This window comes from Vigna unguiculata, chromosome 8, assembly GCF_004118075.2.
Source record: "Vigna unguiculata cultivar IT97K-499-35 chromosome 8, ASM411807v1, whole genome shotgun sequence".
NCBI lineage: Eukaryota > Viridiplantae > Streptophyta > Magnoliopsida > Fabales > Fabaceae > Vigna > Vigna unguiculata.
The window spans coordinates 9,593,479-9,621,024 of record NC_040286.1 but is presented as its reverse complement, the minus strand read 5'-3'; the positions used below and the strand labels follow the sequence as shown (position 1 = coordinate 9,621,024).

Sequence of the window (27,546 nt, the reverse complement as noted above, 5' to 3'; positions counted from 1 at the left end):
GACATCACCCGTGAGTTGGACGAAAGCCTCCAAATGTTGAAAGGAAAGAAGCTTGAGAAAGGCAAAACCATGAGTTCGGAAGAAAGGAAGTTTGACGTGCTTGTGGTTGATGATTTTGCGATTGCGAAAGGAAATGTGGAAGTTTTCCTAGGCTTCTGGATCACTAATCCAGCCATCAATGTCTGGATCTCTTTGTTTGGTGGCCATCCGCTTAATGCGCTTGCGAGAGGAGGAAGAGGATGCCATGACGGATGGGTTGTGGGTGCAAGGTGACAAACGAAGAAGTGGTGGAAAGGGAAAGGGGAAAACCTAGGGTTTGAGAGAGATTAGGGAGTACATGGGGCTTGGGTTCAGGAATTAAGAGTGCTATTAGGTGTAGAGATGTACTTACCTAATGGATTAGCGAGAGCCTCTTTAAAAATTAGGAAACAACTATGTGAGGAAGGGCTTAACACAGACTGGACTCAAAATGCACGATAATGGATTAATGCCAAAGGTAGGCAAGCAACTACGCAGACTGGACTCAAAATGCACACAAGCAGATGCAGAAATCAACATGAACCAGGTATGGATAAATGTATGCTAATCATATATGCAGTATGTATGAGACTGGAAATGTAACATAACAGTGTACATAGGAAGAGCGTGACAGGAAAAACACACAGAGCAGAACAGAAAAGCACAAGAAAAACAGAATGATAGTTTGCTAAGTATAATTAATGAGAGCAAGTAATGTTCAAAATACCCAACTCATTTCTAAGAGTGTAAAACCTTTATCTGGCCAGGGGTTTAGTAAAGATGTCTGCCAGTTGATTTTGTGTGTCAATGTACTCAACCTTGCATTCTCTCTTTGACACATGATCCCTAATAAAATGGTGTCGGATCTTAATGTGCTTGGTCTTAGAGTGCATAACTAGATTTTTGGTGAGATTTATAGCAGTGGTGTTGTCACACTTGAGAGGAATGTGATCAAGGTAGATGCCATAATCCTCAAGTTTATTTTTGATCAAGATGGACTGGGCACAGCAGCTGCCAGCAGTTATATATTCTGCTTCAGTAGTGGAGAGAGCAACACAAGCCTGCTTTTTGGAGTGCCATGAGATTAGAGAGCAACCTAAGAGGTGGCAGGTTCCATTGGTGCTCTTCTTGTCAGTTTTACAGCCTCCAAAATCTGAATCATTATATCCTACCAGGGATATAGTAGAGCCATGAGGATATCACAAGCCTAGGTTTCTAGTGCCTTTGAGGTATTTGAAGATACGTTTAACAACAGTTAAGTGAGATTCTTTGGGGCAGGACTGAAATTTGGCACATACACACACATTGTGCATAATATCTGGACGGCTTGCAGTGAGATAGAGTAGTGATCCGATCATTCCTCGATACTTAGTCTGATCCACTACAAACCCTGTTTCGTCAGTGTCTAGATAGCAGTTTGTAGCCATAGGAGTTGACGATTCCTTGTAAGTTTCCATGTGGAAATTTTTTAGCAGCTTAGTGTAGTACTTAGATTGATGAATGAAGAGTCCATGCTTTCCTTGTTTGATTTGGAGCCCTAGAAAGAAGTGCAGCTCCCCCATCATGGACATTTCAAACTCATCTTGCATGTTTTTGGAAAATTCTTTGCATAGGAGAGTGTTAGTTGAACCAAAAATGATGTCATCTACGTATATTTGAATAAATAGTAGATCATTTTTAGCTTTCTTGATGAAGAGTGTAGAGTCCACTTGTCTTCTTCGAAATCCACTTTGGATCAAGAATTCACTTAGTCTTTCATACCATGAGCGAGGTGCTTGCTTAAGTCCATAAAGTGCCTTTTTTAGCTTATACACATGATCTGGAAACTCATAGTCTGTGAATCCAGGGGGTTGTGCCACATAGACTTCTTCCTTGATAAAGCCATTCAGAAAGGCACTCTTCACATCCATTTGGAAGAGCTTGAATTGTAGTATGGATGAAATGGCAAGGAGAATCCGGATAGCCTTAAGTCGTGCTATAGGAGCATAAGTCTCATCATAATCAATCCCTTCTTCTTGACAGAACCCTTTGGCTACCAATCTAGCTTTATTCTTAACGATCATACCAGAATCATCCAGCTTGTTGCGAAAGACCCACTTGGTGCCTATGATTTGTTGAGTTTTAGTTCTTGGAACGAGATCCCATACATCATTTCTCTTGAATTGATCCAACTCGTCCTACATTGTTAGGAACCAGTGTTCATCCTTGAGAGCATCACTCACTGATTTTGGTTCAAGTTGAGAAACAAATGCTACATTTAGGCAGAATTGGCTTAATTGGCTGCGAGTGGAAACACCTTTAGAGATATCCCCTATGATGTTGTCAAGAGACATACTTTTAGGCACTATCCAGTCAGCGGGCAGTTCTGCTGCAGAGGATGATTTCTCAGCTACTCCAGATGATAACTTTGTTGTTGTTGCAAGCTCAGGTTGCGTCAAGTCTGCACCTGTGTCATTTAATTCTGCACTATTTCTTGGATCAGAGGAGTTAGCATGATTGTCAATAAGCTCATCAAATGCGACATGAATGGATTCCTCTATAGTTAATGTTCGTTTGTTATAGACTCGATAGGCTTTACTAGTCAAGGAGTAACCTAAGAAGATGCCTTCATCAGCCTTAGGATCGAACTTTCCAAGATTGGATTACCATTATTTAGTATGAAACACTTGCAACCAAAGGCTTTAAAGTAAGATACATTTGGTTTTCTACATTTGGTTTTCTACCATTAAATTCTTATCAAACAGTTGGCTAATACTAAGCAAGTTATGCTTGAGTCCATCAACTAGCAAGACATCCTCAATTTCCACAGCTGATGAGGACCTTACCTTCCCAGAACCCAGAATCTTACCTCTGTTGTTGTCACCATATGTGACATGTCCACTTACCTTGTGAGAGATTTTGCTTAATTTTGTGCTATCACCTTTCATGTGTCTTGAGCAGCCGCTGTCCAAATACCACATTGACTGCTTAGCTTCAGCATGTTCCTGCAAAACATATTATTTTGATGAAGCAGGTACCTAGATAAACTTGGGTCCTCTTGTGTTAGACTGTTTTGCAGTGCCTTTGGGTACCCATTTGAAATTACCTTTAGGAACCCCACTATTTTTAAAGTAGCAAGAATTAGAGAAATGGCCAGGTTTAGAACAATAAGTGCAAATAATAGAGAATGGTTTACTGATGTTGAAGAAATTTCTACTCGATAATCGATTAGAGTTGCCACTGTAACCAATTCCCTTTTTATTCAGCACACTCCTTTGAGATCCTAGTACAACATCTAGGTTGGATCTTCCTAGGGTGAATGAGGGTTTTCATCAAGTACTCTATCTTTTCTAGCTATCCTGGACAGTGCTCACATCTGGACCTAGGATGCTTTTCAGATTTTTCTAATTTTTCCAAGCAAGTGAATAGTTTCTCATTTTCCTCTTCTAACTGTTTTATCCTATTCTCAAGCCATTTAATCTCTCCTTTACGCTTGCTATTTGACTTTTGCAGTTTTGTAGCTTCCTTATGCAGTTCATTAAATGCATCAAGCAGTTCATAGTAATTATTTTCCTCATGTTCAGATGTGAAACTACTCACACTGCTTTTGGATGATTCTGCTTTAGCCATCAAACACATATTGTTTTCTTCTTCAGTGTTGTCATCACATTCATTGGATGTGCTAGGATCATTTTCTTCCCAGGCAATGTAAGCCTTCTTTTTCTTCAGGTGCTTCTCTGCCTCATTTTTCTCTTCTAGTTTCTGCTTCATCTTCAGCACACGATAATCTGCCTTGATGTGCCCTGTCTTGCCACACTCATAACAGGTTTGAGTGCCAGATCTGGACTGCTTCTTGTTTCCTGCATGACTGTTGTTAGTTTTATTCTTATACTTCAAGAATTTTGAGAACTTTTTCACCATTAAGCTCAAGGCTTCACTGTCAGAGTTTCCATCATTTGAGTCATTTGCAGAATCTGCTTTCTTCAGTTTTGCTGCAGATTTTACAGCACTCTTCAAAGCTACTGTGTGCCTCTTTTCTCTATCCTCTTCTGCCTTAAGTCTTCCAAGCTCTAGTTCGCGTTCTCTCAGCTTCCCAAAGAGTGTAGCTATATTCATGCTAGTGAGGTCTTTGGATTCTGAAATAGCAGTGACTTTAGGTTGCCATGTCCTATTTAAGCTCTTCAAGATCTTGACATTGAGTTCTTCTTTGTCAAAAGTCTTGCCAAGGGCTAAGAGGTGATTTACTATATGTGTAAATCTCTTCTGTACATCACATATGCTTTCCCTAGTCTTCATTCTAAACATTTCATACTCTTGATTGAGAGTATTTTTCCTTGCTCTTTTAACCTCATCCATGCCCTCATGGGTGACTTCCAAGACATCTCACATCTCTTTGGTGATTCACACACAGAGACCCTGTAAAATTCATCCAACGTTAGTGAAGAAGATATAATATTCTTGGCTCTAACATCATAATGTGCCCTCTTATTCTCATCAGGGGTCCATTGTGAGAATTCTTTAGGAAAAGTCTCTCCATCCACTATTTTAATTGGTTTAAAGGGTCCATTCACCACAGCATCCTATACCCCTTTGTCTACTGATTCAAAAAAGATTTTCATTCTAATTTTCTAGAAAGGATAGTTTTCACCAGCAAACAGAGGGAGCCTGTTAATGGATGCCCCTTCAACAAAGGTTTGAGATGTATTAGACATATCAGGATCTTTCTAATTGATTAGCATGCGATTAACCAGCTCTAGTGCCAATTGTTAAAACAGATCAATCTAATAACTCAACCTAGAAAGGGATCTGAATTGATTAACGAGCTTTTCACTTGTTTAAGGGGAATCTTGAAAGAGTCTTTTAAGTTTTAAAACCCAATTAATCAATTTCGCAGTTATGTGTTAATGGACTATTTAAATAAATCAAGAAAGATTGTGAGAGAAGAGAAATAAGCAAGACACAACAATTTATACTGGTTCGATTCAAGATGAATCTACATCCAATCTTCTCCTAAGTAACCCACTTAAGAGGATTCCACTAACACAGATAGGATCCAAGAATTACAAGAACACCTATATAATTCTAGACCCTAAAAACCCAAAGAACTTGATCTACCAATCAAGAACTCCCCCTAGGAGCAATGCATCCACGCAATTGCACCTAGGCCTACACTTCACACAATGAAGCAACTGTAATCAAGGATACAATCAAAGTAAACAAGAAACGAATACACCTATGTTGTGCAGATTTGTCAATATGCTCCTAGATTCAAGCTAGACCCATCATGGTAGAATCAACCATCAATCTCCTTGAATCTTTACTTGAATGATCTTCCAGAATGCTCAATAACTCTGTGTCTCTCAGAGGGCTATCTCTCAGAATGAATCTCAATGATCTGTAAATTTTCTCTGCTCTTGAAACAAATTTCAGAAAATAGTTTTTATACTAAGTTCTCTGCTGACATTAATGGATTAGGAGTTTACCTAATCGATTATCGTGAGTGTGTTTTCACTGCCTTGGTGCAGTACTCATAGTTAATCCATTAGTTAAACAACTAATCAATCATGTTTGAACAAGCAAAAGTGTGATGGTTAATTATAACTGAATGCAGGCCTAATTTACATATGATAATTTCATACTAATAACCTAATGCACAACCTAACTAAAATAGGGCTATTTTAACCAAGTAGATATCATCAAAACCATCAACCAAGTAGACATCATCAAAAACATCTTCATATATAGTTGAAGTAGCTCCCCCTACCAACAGGCGCCAACGCAGAGCCAATAATTCTGTGTGGCTATGAGATGCAATGTTAATTTGGTGCTGTTACCGTCTTATTTGGAATTGGAATGCTGGATCTTTATGATTTCTTGGAGTAATTGAAGATATAGTCCTAGAGCAAGAATTAAAATGGTCGAGTTAGCTTAAGGCTTGATGCATTAGCTATTCTAAGACTTGTATAAATGTAAATGGTGATAACGTATAGATTGGGGATTTGGGTAAGTTGGGTTTGAGAGGTCCAAAACTTGACCAATTGTGATTGGGTCTAGATTAAGATTAGCGTGTTGGTAACTACGTAAATAATAGTAATGGAAAGTTAAACCCAAGTTAATATTGAGATGGGTGTAAGTGGTTACTTACCTAAGAACAGATGTCTTAGAGTGAGTTGGGAAGGGCTGAAATGACTAGAGCCAAGATTAAAGAATAGGCATTGCGAGTGCATTGTGGTATGGTAGTGATGGACAAGATTAACTTAATAAAGCCAATTTGGTACACCTGGGTGGTTGAAATAAGATGAAAATAGGGAATTTGATAGTAAGTTAGCCAATGGAAAGGTAACTTCATAAAACTGGAGAAACATCTTGTGAGACTTGATGCTTAGGTTGAGGGATCTAATCTGTGCAGGATTGCAAAGAAACCAGAGTTGTGCCAGTTCTGATACAACGCTTGGCGGTGGTTATAGACCGCCAGGCGACTTCAGCAACGTTAGTGAGGTCTGGTGCGAATTTCGCCTAGCGGGGAAGGTGGCTTCGCCTGACGGTTATGGCAGAATCAGTGGGTTTTTAGTGTGGATGCGCCCAGTGGTGAGAATTGTTCCGCGAAGCAGTGTCTTTAATTATTGGTGGTTTTGAGGTGCTTGGCGCCCGACGGTACGTGTCCCCCGCCAGGGGGTCTGAAAGCTAGCAGCGCCTGACGATACGTGTCCCCCGCCAGGCGATTTTACTGCTGCAACATTGGTTTATTGAACCTATATGTGTGATCTACAAGGCTTCTCGTGATGCTTCAAAGGTGAAATTGTTGGGTTCCTTGGGTTATGGCTCGAAACGTATCCCTTGAGTTGTGGCTCAGGATAGGGGTTAAAACATGTGGTATTCCTTGAGTTGTGGCTCGGAATAACATCTCTTGAGTTATGGCTCGGGATGGCGGATGAACACGAGGAACTCTTGAGTTGTGGCTCAGGTTGGCGAATGTTGTCAGTGTGATTGTGCTAGTTGTGGCCAGTACGGATGGGTCCAGATAGATTACCCTCCTCAGTTGCTAACTGACGAGTTTGGTAGTCTTGGGACGTTGCGAACTAGATTCGTATTTGGGAACTCCACCTGGCGTTACGGTGTATGATCCGTAACATGGTTTCCTGCACGTTCTCTATCGGTTGTGGCCGATAGGTATGGCACCAGTCATCTTGAAATGATCACTAGAAGATGTAGAACATGAATGACCTGGTTGTGGCCAGGTGGTATGAATTAAAGAATGGAAGCCCTTTAGAATGATGGTGTTGTTTATATGAATATGTTGTATATATGTAGATAATTTTTATATGCTTTATCTGTTAAGCTCACAATATCTACATGTGTTTGGCGATGATCGTATGTGCGGTACACGTGAGCAGATGATGTTGATGCAGGTGGTTCTGGTGGAGCTTAGCTACGGAGAGGGGATAGCTCGGGAAACCTTATGTTTTTATTTTTACTAGTTTTGAATTAAGTTGTAAACCCTTATAGGTGTTTTTATAACATTATGGTTTTGTGATTTATGGATTTGAGTTCTTTTTATTAATTTAATAAAGTTCAAATTTTTTCCGCGTTTTGGGAAATGAGGTATTATTAAATGCTGCGTATTTATTTATTTCCTTTATTTTATTAAAAATCCGTAATATCCCGACAGGATGTTACATAATTGCTATTAGGTATTTAAAGGCCTCCTCGTTCACTTCTTTAATATTATGCATTTCTCTTTCCCATGCTCTGGGGTGTGTGTTGGTTGCAGCCTTTCACATCAAGGTTTTCAGTTGCTTGCTTCCAAACTTCTTCTAAAATTATTGTATAGATGGCGCATGCAAAATCTTTGCTTAGCGTCAGGCAATAACTCTTGTATGGCAGGAAGCAATCCCTGTGTATGTACAAGTGTGTTAGTATTAATATTAAAGAATTATAAGTAGAATTCACATAAAAGAATGAACAAAAAGTACCTTTTTTTGGTCAGACATAACTGTGCAAAACCTACATATATCAGCACCTCCTAGGTCTTCTACCAATAACTCCAAGAAGCATCTCCATGTGTCTTTGTTCTCAACTTCAACTATTGCATAGGCTATAGGAAGCATCTGGTCATTTGCATAATGACCTACTATAGTTAATCGCTCACCCCCATATTGGCCTTTCAAAAAACATCCATCAAGCCCTATGATGGGTCGACAACTTACAAAACTGTCCTTGCATGCCTTCAAACAAGTGTAAATGCGCATGAATATCTTTTCATCATTAACATCTTCTACTTTAACTTTCATTATGGACTCGAGGTTTGATCTAATCAACTCATGAGCATAATCATAATTTTTTTTTTGTACTGATCTTTAAAAGATCCTTCAACCACCTTTGCTGCCAGTTGCTTTGCCTTATGAGCCATAAAAATTGTGACCTTTGTATTCCATTTCCCGACAGCTTTATTATGTATATCCACCAGTTTGAAAATGGGATTTTCTATTAATGTGTTGTCTAAGGTTTGACTCAACCATTTTGAATTCATCAAATTGATACTAAATTCTCTAATGCACCTATGATGATCTTGTACTTTTCTCAATTGCCATGTTTGACATGAAACTAGAAATCCACAATAAAGAGACCAATCACACTTGTCTTGCGCCCCTAAACATCTCACCCTCACTCTTACATACATTCTTACACCATCTACAAACTGTGCCTTATCCACGAAAGTTGTTTCCACTTCCCACTTGTAATCAGCCATAGATTTGGGTTTCTTCAATGTCCCAACTTCAAATTACCACAACCTTAGTCGTACCCATAACTATCTCTTAAAGAATTTTAATCAGAATCAATCTAACTTTGAACATCAATTTCAGTATTTGTCTCCCTTTCATCATCACCTTCAGCCATATCCTCCAGCCTAATCTCAGCTTGTGGATTTCCAACACCTACACCCACATCCTCAACTCCATCTTTAGCTTCTGAATTTCCAATACCTACACCCACATCCTCAACTTCAACTTCTGCTTCCAAATTTTGAAATCCTTGACCTACATACTCAACTACTACTTTAGTTTCCAAATTTTCAATACCTTCACCCACATCCTCAGCTACAATTTTAGGATCGGACCTTCTTAAACTTTCATCCACTTCACCTTCCTCCAATCCAATTTCAGTGTCTTTGTTCATTACAACTTCATCCACAACAGACCTTACTACAATCTCAATACCTACTACTTCAAATTCACCATCTATCTCAACTTTTGTTCCATCAATAGCATGATTGCTTTCACCGCTCTCTAAATGTCTCACAACACCTCCTTCAGATTCCACTATATTATCCTCTACTTGGGCTTAATCAACTCCATGCATAACAAACATGTGCACTTCGCCATAATGTCTTGTGATATGAACCATATTAAGTGCACCCCAGTCATTATGCAAGGGGGGCAACAACTTCTCAACACAATAGCATAACTCCTTTATACTATGATATCCCATTTTCCTAAAAGACCCTAATATTTCGAAATAACTCCATCGGTCAGGATCACATGATCAATGAGTAGTTTCCCCAACAACATATTTACACCACTCATCGCTGGCAAAGTGACCACGGTGCTGGACCACAACCTCAAATCTTTCATTAAACATTAGAAACACCAATAAACATAAAAAGCCTGAAAATTATAAACAATCTTTAAATAGGGGAACAAAGACTCAATCTAAAACCGACAAACCGACAAACAACAATGAAACTCACCACAGAAAGCGACAACACAAACAATTTAAAATGGTGCGTCACAAAATTCACCAAATAATGCACTAGAGACAACGACAACTACAAATTAAAATAATTCACCGAATGAAAAAACATAACCGACAAAAAACCCTAATCATTAATAGAAATCACAAACAGTAATCAACAAAAATTACATAAACCCTAAACCACAAAAACTGACCTCCGCGGTGAAGATGCAAACCCTTCGCGACAAAATCTTCACAAAACAAAACAATCTTTCACGCAGAAAAGCAATATTTGATGGAAGTGAATGCACAACCTCTGAAATCGCCAATTGAAAGAAATCCCCAAATCTGAATGAATCCCTAAACCCAATTCGACAAATTATAAACCCTAAAACTATCTGATTAAAATTAAGAGGCCAGTATGGTAAAATAACGGCCATGTCATTTAACAATGCTCCACGTCACAAAAATGAACCACGTTAGCCACTATTTCGTTAACTATTTAGACGAAGTTAAGGAAAATGGTCTAATTAAATGAAATTTACGAAAGGTAGGACCAAATTGAAAACAATTTCTAAAGTAAGACCAAATTGAAAAAACTTGACCAAAATTAGGACTAAATGACTATTTAAGTCGAAATAATAACCTATAACTTTCTCACTTGTCAAGCCAAAAGAACATAATAGTTATCATATCACAACGATTTTAAGCAAGAAAAAGGGAGGAAAAACCTAATCACTATATGTAAAATTTACTGAAGGATTTGTGTTTCATCCAAACCCAAGTTGTGACTTTAGCTAGACCAAATATTTCCTAAGGATCAACTTGAGCTAGACCATCTTAGAAATTGTGCCTTCAGAGTTACCTTTGTGTTCCACAACATATTAAATACGTTGTCCTCTTCCTCTACAAAATTTCCTTGCAACTTATAATAGGCAGACTTAACAGAAAATACACCACCATCTTCTTCTTTCCAAAGCGAAGTATCCGGATACCCTTTTCTAAAGCTTTGATTACTTAACAGTTGAAGGAGTTGTTCCTCTAGAGATGCCTCCCAGACGAGTCTTAATCTTCTTCAATTAAGGTCCCAAATCCAAACATTCCCTTCCAAGTGACCTACCTCCTCTATATATCTTTCTTTACTCTCTGATATAGAATACAACCTTGGGAACCTACTTCTAAGAGATTCATCCCCTACCCAAGTGTCTTCCCAAAACTTTACCTTTTTTCCTTCTCCTATTATCCATCCAATGGACTTTTCGAACCATAACCCATACTCAGAATTGCCGCAAACTTTATAGATATCTTTCCCTCACGTAGATGCAAACCTAGAAATTTTATTTTCATTAAGATTCTTCCATGACCCGTATTTTGATTCAAGTACTTCTTTCCAAAGGCCATGCCCCTCCATTCCTAGTCTCCATTTCCACTTGGCTAGAAGTGCTCTATTGAAGTTTGTTATGTCTCTTATGCCTAGATGTCCATCCTCCTTTAGTTTACAAATGTTTTCTCATCTAACCCACGTTATTTTCCTATCTACTGATCCCCATCCCAAAGGAAGCTTCTTCGTATTTTAATGAGTTCTTTGCTCACACTTTTTGGCATTTTAAAGAAGGACAGATAGTATAGTGGCAGTACAGGTAATACCGATTTTATTATACATGCCCTACTAGCCATGGATATTAATTTGTCTTTCCATCTAGATAGTTTGCTTCTAACTTTATCAACCATAGGCTCCCATAATTGTTTTCTCCTCGGATTCCCCCTATTGTCACTCCTAAGTACACAAAAGGAATTTTCAGGTAATTGTAGTTTAGGATGGTAGTAAAGTCTTTAATCAAAGTTGCATTTAGACTCAACCCTCCTACTTTGGTTTGGGAGAAGTTTACTCTAAGCCTTGATACCAGTTCAAAACTTCTCAATATAGCTTTTACAACCCTTATGTTTTGAGTACTTGCTCCACACATGAAAAGAATATTGTCTGCAAATTGTAGCAACCCTACTTTAGTTTCGTGTATTCCTACTTCAACTCCACAATAAAGGTTTTTCTCAGTGGCTTGTCTGACCAACCAGATTAAGCCCTCTACTGCAATAAATAATAAGAATAATGTCATAGGGTCTCCCTGTCTAAGTCCCCTAGAAGGAACAAACTCCTTAGTAGGACTCCCGTTTACCAATATCGACATTGAAGAGGACTCTAGAGACTCTTTGATCCACCCTATCCACCTATCACAAAACCCAAATTTGGCCATCATAAAATATAGGAAGTCCCAACTTACTAAATCATAGGCTTTTTCATAGTCTACCTTAACTATTTCCAGCCTCTTCTCTTTTAGCCTACATTCTTCCACAGTTTCGTTAGCAACCAGGATATTATCCATTAGTCCTCTTCCTTTAAGGAACGCTGACTACAAGTAGGTAATGATCTTAGGAAGTATGCTCTTAAGCCTATTTTCCAAGATCTTTGAGATTCTACATGCTCCCAACCAAGGATATAGGCCTATAGTCCTCCACACATAAAAGGGTTTTCTTTTTTTGGTACTAATGCTATAAAAGAAGCATTACACCCTTTTGGTATTCTCCCTTCACCCTAAAATCATTTTACTGCTTGACAAACGTCGTACTTAAGAATATTCCAATTTTGTTTTATAAAGAAGAAATTAAATCCATCTGGGCCTAGGCTTTTATTCCCTTCGCATTGGTTTTTGGCATCCTCTATTTTCTGATCTTCTATTTCCTTAATCAAAATCCTATTCTCGTCTTCGGATAAGATTGGGAAGTCAACACCTTGGAGGTTAAGGTTAAGTTTCTTAGGTGCAACAAATCGTTTTTCAAACACTTGCCTTACCTCCTCTCTTACTTGGGGCGGGTCCTCACACTATAATCCATTTTCTTATTGAAATATTCTTTAATCAAGAATATTGAAATCAGATGTATATAGACCATTTATTTAATGAACTGAAATCAAATTTTAACTGATTAAAAAATTGAATGACAAAATTATAGTAGCAATTCATATTTCACAAAAAGATCAAATTAATATTTTTCCTAAATTCAGAATACAGAGGTTGATCGAATTCTTTAAATAATTAACCCAACATTGAGACAACATTCAAAAATAAATTACTATTGGTTACTAAATAAAGTTTGATTATCTAAAAATCAATTTATGGGCCTTCTATGCCAATATAAAAGTTGCACTTTTGTATCAGTTATGGCTTAAACCAGTATAGAAAGTGACATTTTTTATACCGGTATATAAATTGGTGTTTTCTATATTGGCTTTAACCAGCATATAAAGTGACACTTTCTATACTGGTTCGGGGATCGATATAGAAGTGAAAACTTTGTAACTACACGTATTTATACCAGTTCCAAAATTGGTATATAAAGTTTGTTTTAACCAGTATAAAAAGGCTTTAATGCACTAATGGTTCTATATAAACCATGGATTTTATTGATATTACTGTTCATGCCAAACAAACTATAAAAAATCATATTAACTTATTAATTCCTGAGTTACCTTGTTGAGTTTAACCATGTTATGGGGTTAAGGCACCATATGAGTAGCCAAATTGTGATTTTGGGAATTTACTAATTATCCACCCATGCTTCCAATTATGCTATAGTGAATTCCTATGTGGTATCTATTGTTCCAATTTTGAATAAGATGGTATTTCTCTACCTCAAATCACCTATAGTATTGCCATCAACATACCTTTCCATACAATGTTTTGTTTGTTAGTCAACATAGTAAGGTAAAATTGGCTAAAGTGTTCTTTATGCATGAAATGATGCACATTATTAACACCCACCCACTTATTAAAAAGGTTCAGCACACCCGATGCCATATTACAAATGAAGAAATGATTCATAAATTTCTCTACAAGCCCACACATAATGCATAATTTGTTAGTCATATTTATCCCTATTTTCCAACTTCTCCTTTTTAACCACCTTATTCAAATTGACTTTTCAAACACAATGTTGAGTTGATGGAAGGGCCTAACTTCCCAAAAAAAATTGTAAACAACTCTATTTCAACCATAATAGTTGCATTTTGCAATTTTCTATAAGTTAGCCTTACAATAAAACCATTTCCCCTGTTCACTTTCGCTTGTTACACTCTTAATGTCTCTTCACCAACATGACTCATACTTTTTATAAATTGCACTATCTAAACTTCTCCATGTCGTACTTGGACTCCAATATTGCTCTCCATAATCCGTCATTTTTCGTTCCAATTCTCCATTTCCCTAGTAGTGCAATGTTGAACAATCTTAGGTCTTTCACTCCTAATCTACCATACTCTTTTGGTTTGCACATGGTATCTTAGTTAACCCATATCTTTCTACCTTAATTTCTCCTTTCCTTGTAAATTTTCCATTTGAATATTCTTAATGGCCTTTTCCACCTTACTGAATTGAAGATCGAGCTAAGTTAAGTTAAGCTTAGAGGTAGAGTAGAGTTCGTCGTAAAATAGATATTAAATTGTTTTATCCAAACAAGAAAATTGATATTTAAGATATTTCAATTACTTCATCCAAACTAGGGATGTCAAAATAATTTGTACCCGCGGATATCCGTGGATAAAACCCGTAATAGGTAGGAAAGGGGTATTGTAAATGGATACCCAAGAGTAATAGGAATGGGTATTTTTTATACCCGCATGTTAACAGGACAGGTACGAGTATCATAGCTCGTAAATACTCGTACCCACTATACTCTAATTTAAATTAAAAAAAAAACATAATTAAAACATATCAATTGGTTTTAAAAAATCTTCATTTCTTTGTAAACTGTTATTCAACACTATTTAAATGAGTTATTTACCCTTTGTTGAAAATGTATTTCAATTTGAATTTATGGTTAAAATATCTTGTTAAATATTAAAATTTTCTTTTGTAGATACCTGCAGGTACTTGTGGATACCCATGAATATTAAAAAAAATACGCAGGTATCCACATAACGGATACCCGGACGTATATAGGTACGGGTACGGAACGAATATTTATTCAACGAATAGGATATGGGGAAGCTACAACCCATACCCTACCTGTCTCGTTGACATTCCTAATCTTAACTAATTATTTAATAAACAAAGAGAATATAATTGCAAGTAATTCAATTACTAGATATTTTAATTTTTTAGAATTGTTGAAATTCTTTGTCCTAACCACAAGGTTAAAAAATCCTTTCAAACATTTAATTAAAGAATTTGCGAAAATCTTCAATGCAACATTTGCACTTTATTAAAATCTCCCATTTTCTAAAGGTAGCCTTTTTCTTTCAAGTTTTAGCATGCCTAAAATAACAACTATTCACTATGACCTTGCATACATTGATATAACACATAGCACATTAACACATTGATTACATGACCTATTAAAATTCTAGCTAATGAGTCACACATATCCAGCAAACTTGTGAAAGGCCAGACCCACTATTCATATGCTAGCGTTGAATGGATTCATCTCCGCAAACTCATTAACCAAATAAAATAATTGTAAGCCATATTTGAAACCTTAAATTTTCTACTCACAATTTCCCAACACCATTGCACACGTACAACAAACTTATAAAAGTCCAACAAAAAGGGTGTCACTATCCAAAGGTGAGTGTTGAATGATTTCTTATTTAATAGTTTATTCAACTTTGGTAAACCACATTTGAGAACTACATTAACCAAAAAAAAAAGAAAAAGAATATCAGACAACTAGAAACTAAATATTTCACCCAGAACCTCCTTGAACAGTTTTACAAACAAGTACTCATTTCACTATTTATTCAACTTGACTAAGCACATTTAATAACTATATTAACCAAATTTTTTCTATCATAAAACTAAAAGTCAATCATAACATACACAGACTTGAAAATGTCCTAACACACGGGAGTTACTCTTCATAGTTGAGTGTCAAATGATTTTATAGACAATACTCGTTTAACCATTTATTCAATCTGAATACTTGCATTTGACAACTACATTAGTCATTTTCTTATACAATAACAATTAACAATTTATTTTGTTGAAGCATTTCCACATGCAACTTATCAGCATGCTTACGATTTAGAAAAAAATTATTTATAACCTTTATCCATTTTTGACAAAAAAAAATGGAACTTCCTTTATATTACAAAGAAGGAACTTTCTTATGAAAGAAAACAAAGTTTCTCATCTCACTTCCCACGAAAGAACAAATGTCATGTCATCTTTCATATTCATGTCACGGTGTTGAACGAGATGGTGATATACTTGAAATATTTTCCTTACCTTTTTCGTTTAAAACCAACAATTACTCATTGCCATAAAATATAAAGAGCTCAAAATAAAAACAATAATTTATAATTTTAAAGGATGAAAAACATTTTTGCCTAAAACTAAACTTCAGCATTAAGACATTAATATAAAAATAATTATAAAATTAGGCTTTTATTTATGTAAAAGTCTTTGAAGTGACCTTTAGAAACATCTAGAAATATTGGTAGTACAAACCCATTCTGGATCAACTTTTAAGAATTTATATCAGCTTTTCACCATGAAAAAATACCAGTTCTTTTTCTAATAACGAACAGGGTCACCAAACTGATCCAATTCAGTTTTGAAAAAAATTATATCAACCAATCAAAAACTCAAATTTGAAAAGCAAAAATTATACCAGAATAAATTCAAGGAAAAAATCATAAAATCTTCTGAGTAAGGATTAGACCTGCCAGAGTTTAGTGAGTACAACTTAAAGGCAATTCAATACTGTTTTTTGTAATTTCTCAGTGCACTATCGATTCTAAGCTAACAATCATGAACCTCGTCTTACTTGAGTTGGCAAGCGTGTAATGTGTGACACATCCTTTTTATCTCTCCAACGCTTGGACAATTCTTCAACTATTTTTTATACAAAGTTTTGGGATAAAGAAGGCGATAAATAAAAAGGAAATTGAAATAAATATTTATGAATCATCTCTTTTGGCTGCATGTTTGCAGGGAATCTGTTGGTTTTGATTCTTTAGCTCATCTCCAGCGACCAAAAAATATGCAGTGTGCCTGGAAAATAAATAAGGATCAACTATGTTTTTGTCTCTAAACTATAATGTGATCTTTTATTTTCGTCCCCATTTCAAACTTTGATCCGGTTAGGTCCCCAAAAATGCATAAATGCAGTCATCCTCACCCAACAGTGTTAACTGTTTTTTGGTGTGACAAACAGGCAATCACGCTAAACTTTTAAGATGACGGTAGGAGAACTTGTAGACTACAACCAACATGATTTGTTGTTTGTCACGTCAGACAACAGATAATGTCATTGTTGGACGAAAAAGACTATATCCATGCATGTTTTAAGTATATGAACCTAAGAGGATAAAAGTTTGAAATCGAGACAAAAACCAAGATTGTATTATAGTTTAAAGACCAAAAACATAATTAATCCAAATAATTAAATCGTCAACGTTAGCAAAGATAATCATTTGTCAGGAAGTAGGACTTTGGTTCAGAAAATAAACCTGAAAAAGTTCATCATTTTGGTCTTTGAATCATCATCTATATCTGGAGTACTGTCTAATGCTTGTTGCATGTGATGTAACCATCTCTCTGCAGCTTGATGCGTTACAGGAAATGGGCGATGTCGTCCAATTAGAGCAGGATGTCCTGCCAAATACCAAGAGAAACCAAGGTTCAATTTTCAAACCGCAGAGTTGCTAGGTAAGTCAAAGAATCAGTTTCACTCTCCCCCAAAATCAGTGCAGAAAACATATACTCAATTATAAATTCCAACAATCTAATTTCGGTGGAAAACACAAGGTTTAGCGACGCCATTTAAATGGATGAAAATGCAAATGGACATGAGCACAGAAACTTATTCCAATAATCTCACCTAACTTCACAAGATGCTAAAACTCATCTAGATTAGCTTCATTGCTCATTGATTTGGATCCTGTCGTGGTCATCAAAAACAAGATGTATTGTTGGAAAGAACGGCACATGAAATGAAACACCACCATCATTGGTTGGATGACGATCCAATACAGTAGTTACATTCAAATTATGTGTTTTTATCTCACTTAATGGGATCGATCATATGAAGCTATTTAACACAAAAATATTCAATTACATTCGTAAATACCAGTTAGGAAATTAGTTACTAGGACTAAACACGAGAGTCCAACCGAAAAGACTAGTCTATTGGGTAGGAGAACCTCAACTCAAGACTTAATTATCACATCAAATAATCTGTCATATTTAATGCAGGAGTCCTAACATTTTAACCCTTTATTAGGGTTGACACCTAGGTGGTTTTCACTCCATCAACACTTGACCTTATAGTAACCTTTTTCTCTTTGACAACTTCACTTACCTATCAGTATTTGATCTGTGCCTTAATCTAACTTATAGGAACCCTTTTTGTAGCCCAACTCTTAACAAAAATATTAATTGTTAAGACTCACAAGAGAGTACAAACCAAAATTAGATGGGAAAACCTAAAGATTTTAGTATATTTTATTAAATGTGAGACTTGAAATATTCTGTCACTATTTCTAATATAGGAAATTGTAGAGGACAAGTCACTGATATTAAATATTTTTCTCAAGATAATCTACACAGATTGAACAGTGGAGATAGTCTCTCTCACAGCTCTACTAGAGAGTCTTACAGGTGAAGTCCCCAACCTTTTGCATCACATTTACAACCCAACAACCATCAGATTCTCAATTCATTCAATCCCAATTTATATCAAAAGAATATACATCAATTCAGTCTTGCATATAACACACCGCCATACAATCTATGAACTACTGCATATTTACCAATAACCAGAACTCCCAACTTTTATAGCTCCATGGTTACGCATCACCAAGTCCACAAAACCTTTTTGTGTCATTTCATATGAAAAAAAACAAAGCCAAAACTATGTTTATATATAACAAAAACTAAAGTTGCACTCTCCAAACCAGTAAAACATCAAATGCTCACAACACAAAACAGAAAGAAAAGAAGAAGTCACAACTAGAGTTAACTCCCCTTACAACACCAACACAAGCACAAGAAAGAAAAAGGAACATATTAACTCCCCTCACCTGGATTTTCAACTCTAACTCTTGTACTTTACTCTGCTAACCGTACTGCACTCCTCTAAAATCTCACTATTTTTTTCTCTTTTCTTTTACCTTACTAACCTCCAAATAGTGTTGTCTCAAAATAATATAACCTACCCCAAAACTTCAACACTAATAAAAACCCTAATTACTACCACGGGCCTTATTCTCTTTTCTAAGACTAAAGAAATAAGTCCAAATTCATTAATCTTTCAATACTTATTTTAATACCCTTTTTGTTTCTAGAGAATTATGCATCTACAAATTCAATTTCACCCAACTCAATTGTCATTCACGTAACTGTACCAAATCCACATCCAAAATCAATTTTTGAGAAAAGGTCTAAAATAAAAAGTTGTTGGTGGGAGTTGACTCAATACCTCCAATATTTATCCAAGTACTCCAACCAAATGACGACCTATATAACTCGTTGGTGATTTTACTCATTCTTATATTTATAATTTAAATATGACTCGTTTTCATTATTCTACTAAATTAAAATATTCTAGGATCTTACATTTTTCCCAACACAAATTTTCATCCTCAAAAATAAGGGTAAATTCTCCTCGTGTCTTCCTCCACTCACGTGAGACTCAAAAGAATGTGTAGCTCAAAAATCAAAAGGATATTCACACATCCACCAGCTAAAATAGACACATCTTGAATTGAATTACCCGATTGAGTAATCTTTTGTGTCAGCTAGTGCAGAAACACTTCCGGTGGCTTGAGGTCTTCCACCCATAGGTTTTGATTGTTGATACAAATATTGCAACCCAGCTTCTAGCCTTTGAAACATTTCTTCTCCTCAGACTTCACGCCAAAGAGTTGAGGACAATCTTTCTTAAAGTGTGCACCTCCCCTCTCATAACACTTGAGACCTCATTCATTAGTCTACCGCGACATGTCATATGGCTTATATGATTTCCCTTCGGAAGATCCTCTCTCTTCTGTTTTGACTAGACGGCTTGGGTCGACCTCTAATTATTATAATATATAATGATTATCAAAGTTAAACTGTTCTTTGTTTGGCAGGTGCAGCTTGTTTTTTTCATTTTATGTTTTTGTAGTGAAATTCAATTGTGGATGTTGTGTTATATTTTATATTGGCAGTGGTAAACGTATGGTTTGACAATTGTGGTGTAATGTATATTAAGTATTTTCAGCGGTACAACTAAGGTAAGATTAGGCAGTTGAAATGTGATGTTTTATTTTTCTTTTATTAAAGTCTAAGAAGATAATTACGATGACGTTTTATCTGAGTAATTGTACATAAATTTTAGGAAAGTTACTGATAAACCGAAGGGGTTATATTTTTATAAATAGTGTTATGTTAGTAAGAATAAATTCATGAGTTAGTATTAAATATATTAAAAAGTTGAGAACTTTTATTATTGGTAAATATACAGTCGTTCATAGATTGTGTGGCGGTGTTTTATATGCAAGATTGAATTGATGTGTATTCTTTTGATATAAATTGGGGTTTAATGAATTGAGAATGTGATGTGTATCAGCAAAAGGAAGAAAGACGGAATTGATGTATATTCTTTTGATATAAATAAATTGGGGTTGAATGAATTGAGAATGAGATGTGTATCAGCAAAAGAAAGAGGACTTCGCCCGTAAGACTATGGGAAAGCCGTGGAAAGTGCATTGCGCCTCTCTAATGGTGAGCAGGGGGTTTTAGCTCTGTAGAAGCAAATGACTAGTAAACTATGCTTGGTAGTACAACTGGTGAACTTTGCCTGTAGTCTCTTTGAGAGAGTGAACTTCGTCCGTAAGTCTTTGGGAGCAGTGAGAAATTCTCTCTAGTGGTGAGCAAATGGTTGGTAAGCTACATGCGTCAATTGTAGTTGGGAACTTGATATTTGCTTAGTTCTTGGAGAGCGAAAAGCTAGAAACTATGTGAAAGAGTGTAACAGCTATGAAAGTAGTTTATCAAGTGACTTTGTGTGAGTCAACATGTTGCGTTGAGATCACTGGTGTTTTTGAACTAGTGTGTGATATCACTTTCAATTAACTGGATTCAACGACTCTATTTTAAATACAAAAATATGAATATAAAATTGATATAGAATATAAGATTCAGTTATGAATTTAGGATATTTACATTCTATATTATGATATTTACATTCTATATTTAATAGATTCTAATAGAATTCTTTAAAATTATTTTATTGAATGTTTAGTAAACAAATATTGTGTTGTTATGAGGTGTAGATAAGACCATGGGTGTGGTTAGAATGTTGGGTGAGGCATTTGATGTGATTTTTATATTATTTTTTTGTGAATTGTGATTGTAAGGCGGTTGTTTTGTATATTAGCTCACCCTTGTTTTGTATGTGTACGACTACAATGATTGTAATTTTATACGGGAGTGCAAATACGAATGAAGAGGCACAACAGTGAGGAGTCACACCAGGAACTATGTTGTGTATTATTATTTAGTAGTCGTATTCAGAGAAAAAGCATAATATGTTTCCAAGGAATATATCATGAATCATGAAATATAAACAAAGACGGAATATATACATCGCACAGTAACTAACAAAATGTGAAGGTGAGAATGATTCAATGGTTGTAGCAAACTAAAGTCCTCCATAATGAATATAAGATCCCCCAAGAATAGGTGATAGAGAAATTAGAATTTAAAGGAAGAAGTGCTTAGAGAAGAGTAAGCACATAGAAGGATGGAGTGAGACTCACATTAAGAATGTCCTACTTTCTACTCGCTCCCATGCTAAATTTCCTCATGGACCTCCTCAAGATGCCTGCACTTTGAGAGTTAGTTACCCCATTTATGCTCCTTAACTCATGTGTCTTTGCGGTCTTCTTTTCTCACCTCATCGGACTATTTGCCAACTGTTGGCACAAGCAAGCTTGAAGCAAAGAATTGATAAAGCCATGTGCATGAAGATCTTAAGTGTTTGATAAAGTTTGATGTTTTGTGTGCCTTAGTGTGTCTCTTTTAATCTGTTAAAATGGGTCTTAACAGGTTAAAAGGCTTACTGTATATAGTTTCTAGTATGAATGCATTCAATCAGTTGAATTATTTTTCAATCGACTGATTTCACTTAAGTCAGGTGCTGACTGTACGGAAAATTCAATCGACTGATTTCACTTAAACCAAAACTATATAAGTTGTGTTTTCGCGAATAGAGGTGCGAATCTGATTTTTTCTGAACCAAATCGTGTCATTCATCTCTGGGAAGCGTTCTCTCTCTGCAATACACAGCTGGAACTCGTGGTTTGAAGATCTTGGTTGATTTTGGAGGCATTTTGGCTTGTGAGTAGCTTGAAGAACACATGTATGGTGTGCTAGGGACAACCACCATCAGGTTTGGATGTTCTTGTGCCTCTGGATGGTTTGCCTGATGTGATTTCAGGTCTGCAAGTGTGATTCTTGTAGGTTGTGGTTCTAGATTTTTGTGAGTCAAAAATCTTGTGTGTTTTGTGTTCAAAAGTGTAATATTGGTTTGTGATTTGTAAAACTTTTGAATATAGTGAAAACCAGGCTCAGGTTGTCCTGGTAAACTGGATGTAGCTCTGTGATTGAGTGAACCAGTATAAAAACAGTTGTGCAATCTTCTTTCCCTCATCTCTCTCTTTGAAACTCTTTAAAAACTCAAGAAAACCAAGCAATTTGATCTTTGGTGTGATTTAATGCGTTCGTGTAATCTGAGGCTTTATACTTGTTATAAATATTGATTGGAACATGTCTTGTATATAAAAGATTGTTATTTGAGTTGAATTCGCAAATGCTGCATTCTGCATAATTCTCCAGTATTTTAGTCGACTGAATTGCATTTTTAATCGACTGTTTCATAGAATCAAGAACAATTTAGTCTGCTATTTTATATTTTAATCGACTGAAAGTGTACTGGTCTGTTGCATTTAGTCCATTAGATTCAATTGAAAAGAGATTTAAGCTTTCGAAAAAGTTTTATAAAGCCAATTCAACCCCCCCCCTCTTGGCTAAACTCACAATTTCAAAACCAACACCAACAGCATCATAAATCCCTCCCATGAAATTGACCTTGTCATCATGGTCAAATGGTGGAGATAGATAACTGTTAGTCATCCAATAATTACTTTGGTATCACCTACTTTTGTGGCTCACCAATGTACTTCTTCTTTAATATTGACATGTAAAATATGGGTTGAATACGGGTTGTTTCAGGAAGATGTAAGTTGCATGCCACCAGTCTAATTTGCTTAGTTGTCTTGAACTGGCCATGGTCTATTCAATAAACTTCTGTTTATTAATGCTATTGAGCTTTTTTTATATGGTTGGAGCAACAAAAACATATCCCCCCTTTGGTTGTTGTCTCGCACTTGTATCATCACTTGCTAAAGGTTCGTACTGCAGAATTTTGGGGGGAATCACAACCAAATACTATGTGATAGAGTGTCATTGTTAGGTCTCTAGAGGAGGGGGGTCATCGGGGAGATACAAACACCAATGAGACCTGAGCCTAACCACATAAGGCATTGACACCACTCTCAACCCAAAACTTTAAGACAATGGGTTTATGGGTCTTTATTCTTATATAGTGCTCTACTTTCTCATTTCTAGCCAATGTGGGACTAAATCAAGCACCATAATACTAACAATTCTCCTACTTGGGGTTTGATTTACATTACCATTTAGTGTAGTGCCTTCATCATCAATTTTCTCGAAGGTCAGTTGAGGCAATGCAAAGCCTCAACTTAGTTGTTGTGACGGTCTTGGTCAATATATCAGCTGGATTCTCTGCACCTGGAATCTTCAACAAAACAAATCTCCATCATTTATCAAGTTTATGATAAAATGATACTTCAATTCAATATGTTTGCATCTGGGGTGAAGAATTGGATTTTTAGCAAGACAAATGGCACTTTGACTGTCACTGAACAATGGAGATTGATCTTGCCCTTTTCCTAATTCTTTTAGAAAATTCTTCAACCATATCATCTGAGATAGCTACATACTCAACTTCAGTGGTTGAGAGAGAAACTCTTCCTTGAAGTTTGGACTTCCAACTGATAGTTGTACCACCCAACATAAAAATGTAGTTATCTCAGAAGAAGCAAAAGAGATAATATTGTTGAAGAATCTTCTAAAAGAATTAGGAAAAGGGCAAGATGAATCTCCAGTGTTCAGTGACAGTCAAAATGCCATTTGTCTTGCTAAAAATCCAATTCTTCACTCCAGATGCAAACACATTGAATTGAAGTATCATTTTATCAGAAACTTGATAAATGATGGAGACTTGTTTTTGTTGAAGATTCCAGGTGCAGAGAATCCAGCTGATATGTTGACCAAGACTGTCACAACAACTAAATTGAGGCTTTGCATTGCCTCAACTGACCTTCGAGAAAATTGATGATGAAGGCAATGCACTAGGTGGTAATGTAAATCAAACCCCAAGTGGAAGAATTGTTAGTATTATGGTGTTTGATTTAGTCTCACATCGCTTAGAATTGTGAGATGTGGTTTTCTATTTTACTATATAAGAGACCCTGTGTAAAACTTTGAGATACACCAGAAATAAAAAAATATTTCCTAGTGTAGTCGTGGACATACACGTTGTCTGTCGAACCACGTTAAATTCTCTATGTCTATTTTTCCCTTCTTTATTCTTTCCTTTATTGCCTTGTTCCTAACAGTCATGCCTATGGCTGAATGAAAGGTAGTATGTATTACACCAATAAGCAGCCCATGCGAGTAATTTTCACCAAGATTTAGGATTATGCTGAGTAAAACAACGTAGATACATTTCCAAGCATCCGTTTAGGACTTCAGATTGGCCATGAATTTGTGTGTGGTAGGAGGACCTCCTGGCCAATGTTTTTTTCTTGATTCTTTAATAGGTTTTTGCCAAAATTTTCTGGTGAACATCTTGTCCCTATTCGAGATAATAGAATGTAGTTTTCAATTTAATGGTTGTAGCGTATTGGGAGGCCCTTGATGAAGCATACAAGATCCCCTTAGAATAGGTGTTAGAGAACTTATAATTCAGAAGAGCTCGTAGAAGAAGGATATAAAATAAGAATTTCATTAAGCATTCCCTACTTTATGTTCGCCCTCGCGCATAATAACCACGTAACCCATCTTCCATTTGGGCTCCAACCATGTCCTTGTGAATCAAATTATAGTATATGAATAGATGCAAAACTCAAGTTCCATACAAACTGTGATGTACACAGACACCAAAGTACATGGCCAGGGGGCTAGTGGGACTACACGGCCAAGGTACCCCTTAACATACACGGCCTAGACGAGTACATGTGGGCCTTGTAGGACGACATGTGCTAGGATCATGCCAATACACCAAGTCGGTATAATCACCACCCAAAAGGGGCAAATCCAAGGTTAATTAACTCAACCCAAGCTCAACCAGGTAAGACCCATGAACCCTAGTATAAAAGACACACTTTCAGAGTGTCTAAAGTCAAGTAAGTGAAGCCATAAAGTTGTGCAAGAGACTTTATATGATATACTTCGTGGAGGAGACTTTACATGGTATACTTCGTGGACGATACTTTACATGTAATTTCGGGAAGTACTCAAAATCTACTTCTAAGATAGTAAGAGAGTCTAGTTTAACAAAAGTTGTTGAGCTTATCACGTCCTATCGGAACACCACCAAATATTCTACGAGACCATCTTCAGTAAGAGAAATAATGAGTTAACAATTTTTTTTTTTAAATTTACTGAAAACTGTTCTACTTGCTGACTACATGGGTCAGTACATTTCAAATAATCAAATCAAATGCATCTTTTTCCTAAGTAACGTACGAATCAAACTCGATATTTCAGTTCATTTTAAGAGAATAGTAAATAATTCAACATTGCAGGCACAAATATAACTGAAGTTATATTGGAATCAGCAGCAAATGGTAGGTTCCTAGAAAGGAAAACAATACCTCTTCTTTGGGAAAAGAGAGGAGGTCCACCCATTCGTTGCACGAAGAACTCGTACTGGTTTTGAATTGCGTCTTCTTTCTTAGAGTTAGCGAATATTGAACGAAACCACTCTTCCTCTTCAGCGTATACCCTGTTCCAAGTCAAAACCCGACAAAAAATACATCATTCAAGATTTGAATAAAACTCAGTTTGTTAAAAAGTGATCTTCCCCATACTGACAAATAAATCTAGAATGAGACATTAATAAATAATCCAAAAGTTATGGAACTCGACTACTAACAAATTTCTTTTAAGATATACTCTAATCCCTAACTTCTAATACTAAAATACTAAGTATACTCTAAACCCAATTCAATCTTCCGATACTAATTTGTAAAATTTTGTAAAATGAGATTTGCATATTCAAATATATTCTCATTCTCTGATACTTTCAACATGGTTAATGGAAGAAAAAGAAGTACCTGTCGTAGAAATTGGTGGAGAGGTTAATGAATGTTTGAAGGCCGAGCTTGTGAAAGAGGTTGGTATTGTCGATGGCAAAAGCGTCGTCTGTGGCAACCCCACTCCATTCGGAAGCCTTTTGCTGCAGACTCTGCATTTTTTTCGATTCAACAACAGTTATTCCCGGAAAGCTGCAGTGATGTGGATCCGTGAAAAACACGCAGTGGCAATGCTGAGATATTTATACTGAAATAGCGGGGAACTATTTATCGGAGAAAACGTTTTTAGATTTTTTTTTTCAATACTTAATATTTGGTTCGTGAAAAATTATCAAAATATTTAATATTTGTTTGTTAGTTGTTAATAAACGTTTTAGGTTCTTGTTTTCAGTTTTTAATCAAGTTACAATGATCACAGTTTCAAAAACTTATTAGGATAAATAAGGATTTCGGTTTTAGTATTGTTATAACTTTTTCAATTTCATAAAAGATTTTGAATTTTTTCAATTTAATTCATTTTTAAAAAATTAGATCACTATAATCATGACTAATTTCATTTCTTAAACATTAAATCAATATACCATTTTCATTATTGATAACTAGCGCAAACTTATCGCGTTTGTGTGTACGCATTTTCTGAATATGTATGATATTATATTAATAATTTATGATATGGTAATGTTATTAAGTTAATAAATAAAATAAAATTATATTTATCTAAAATAAAGTGCAATGTATGGAGAAAATATGAGAAAATAACTGTTGATGAATAGGAAAAAAAAGAAAATCAATAAATAAATAGTTTTATAAAAATTTGTAAAAGTAACAATTAATTTTTAAAAATTTCACAAATAATTACATCATAAAGGATAAAGTTGGAATCATGATATGTGGACACAAAAGAGAGAATCTTCTTTATATATAATTATAGACAAAAGAGAAAATCTTCTTTATATATAATTATAGATAATGACATAAATATGAACAATAAATTATCATAATTAAATAGTTAACTTGACAAATTAATATTAACATTAATAATAAATATTCCTTAACATTGGTGTTATATTGTTACTATTATTTGAGTGAAAAAAAATTGTATTATCTTAAATGGGACTAAATTGAGGATTTTATTTTTATTTTATTATGTTATTAACAAATGATTTTATTAACAAGTTTGATACATTAAAAAACATAATATAATAAAAAAATTATACTACTAATGTTGAATTAATGATGAAAAATTAAGATATAATTTATAAAATAAAGTATATATATGAGAAGGCTAATGATAAAAAGAAATACAAGTAAAATGGAAATTTAAATTAGTTTTTGCATCCTATAAATTCCTCCAAAGCTACTCCAGAATGGTTTTACCT

General features: G+C 35.5%; 1 protein-coding gene across 2 annotated transcripts; it reads right to left on the bottom strand.

The window, feature by feature from the left end:
* Positions 1 to 16,396: 16,396 nt before the first annotated feature.
* Positions 16,397 to 26,413, bottom strand: LOC114193388 (two-on-two hemoglobin-3-like). Of its 2 annotated transcripts, none has more exons than XM_028083155.1 (4): positions 26,189 to 26,413; positions 25,727 to 25,857; positions 17,231 to 17,375; positions 16,397 to 17,079 (listed from the first exon to the last, which is right to left on the bottom strand). In XM_028083155.1, exons 1-4 carry the CDS (start codon positions 26,323 to 26,325, stop codon positions 17,049 to 17,051), a joined length of 444 nt encoding a protein of 147 aa, XP_027938956.1. In that variant the 5' UTR covers positions 26,326 to 26,413; the 3' UTR covers positions 16,397 to 17,048. The 2 variants fall into 2 exon arrangements, with proteins under 2 accessions (XP_027938956.1, XP_027938955.1); XM_028083154.1 differs by having other exon boundaries at positions 16,397 to 16,772.
* Between the last annotated feature and the right edge of the window lie 1,133 nt (positions 26,414 to 27,546).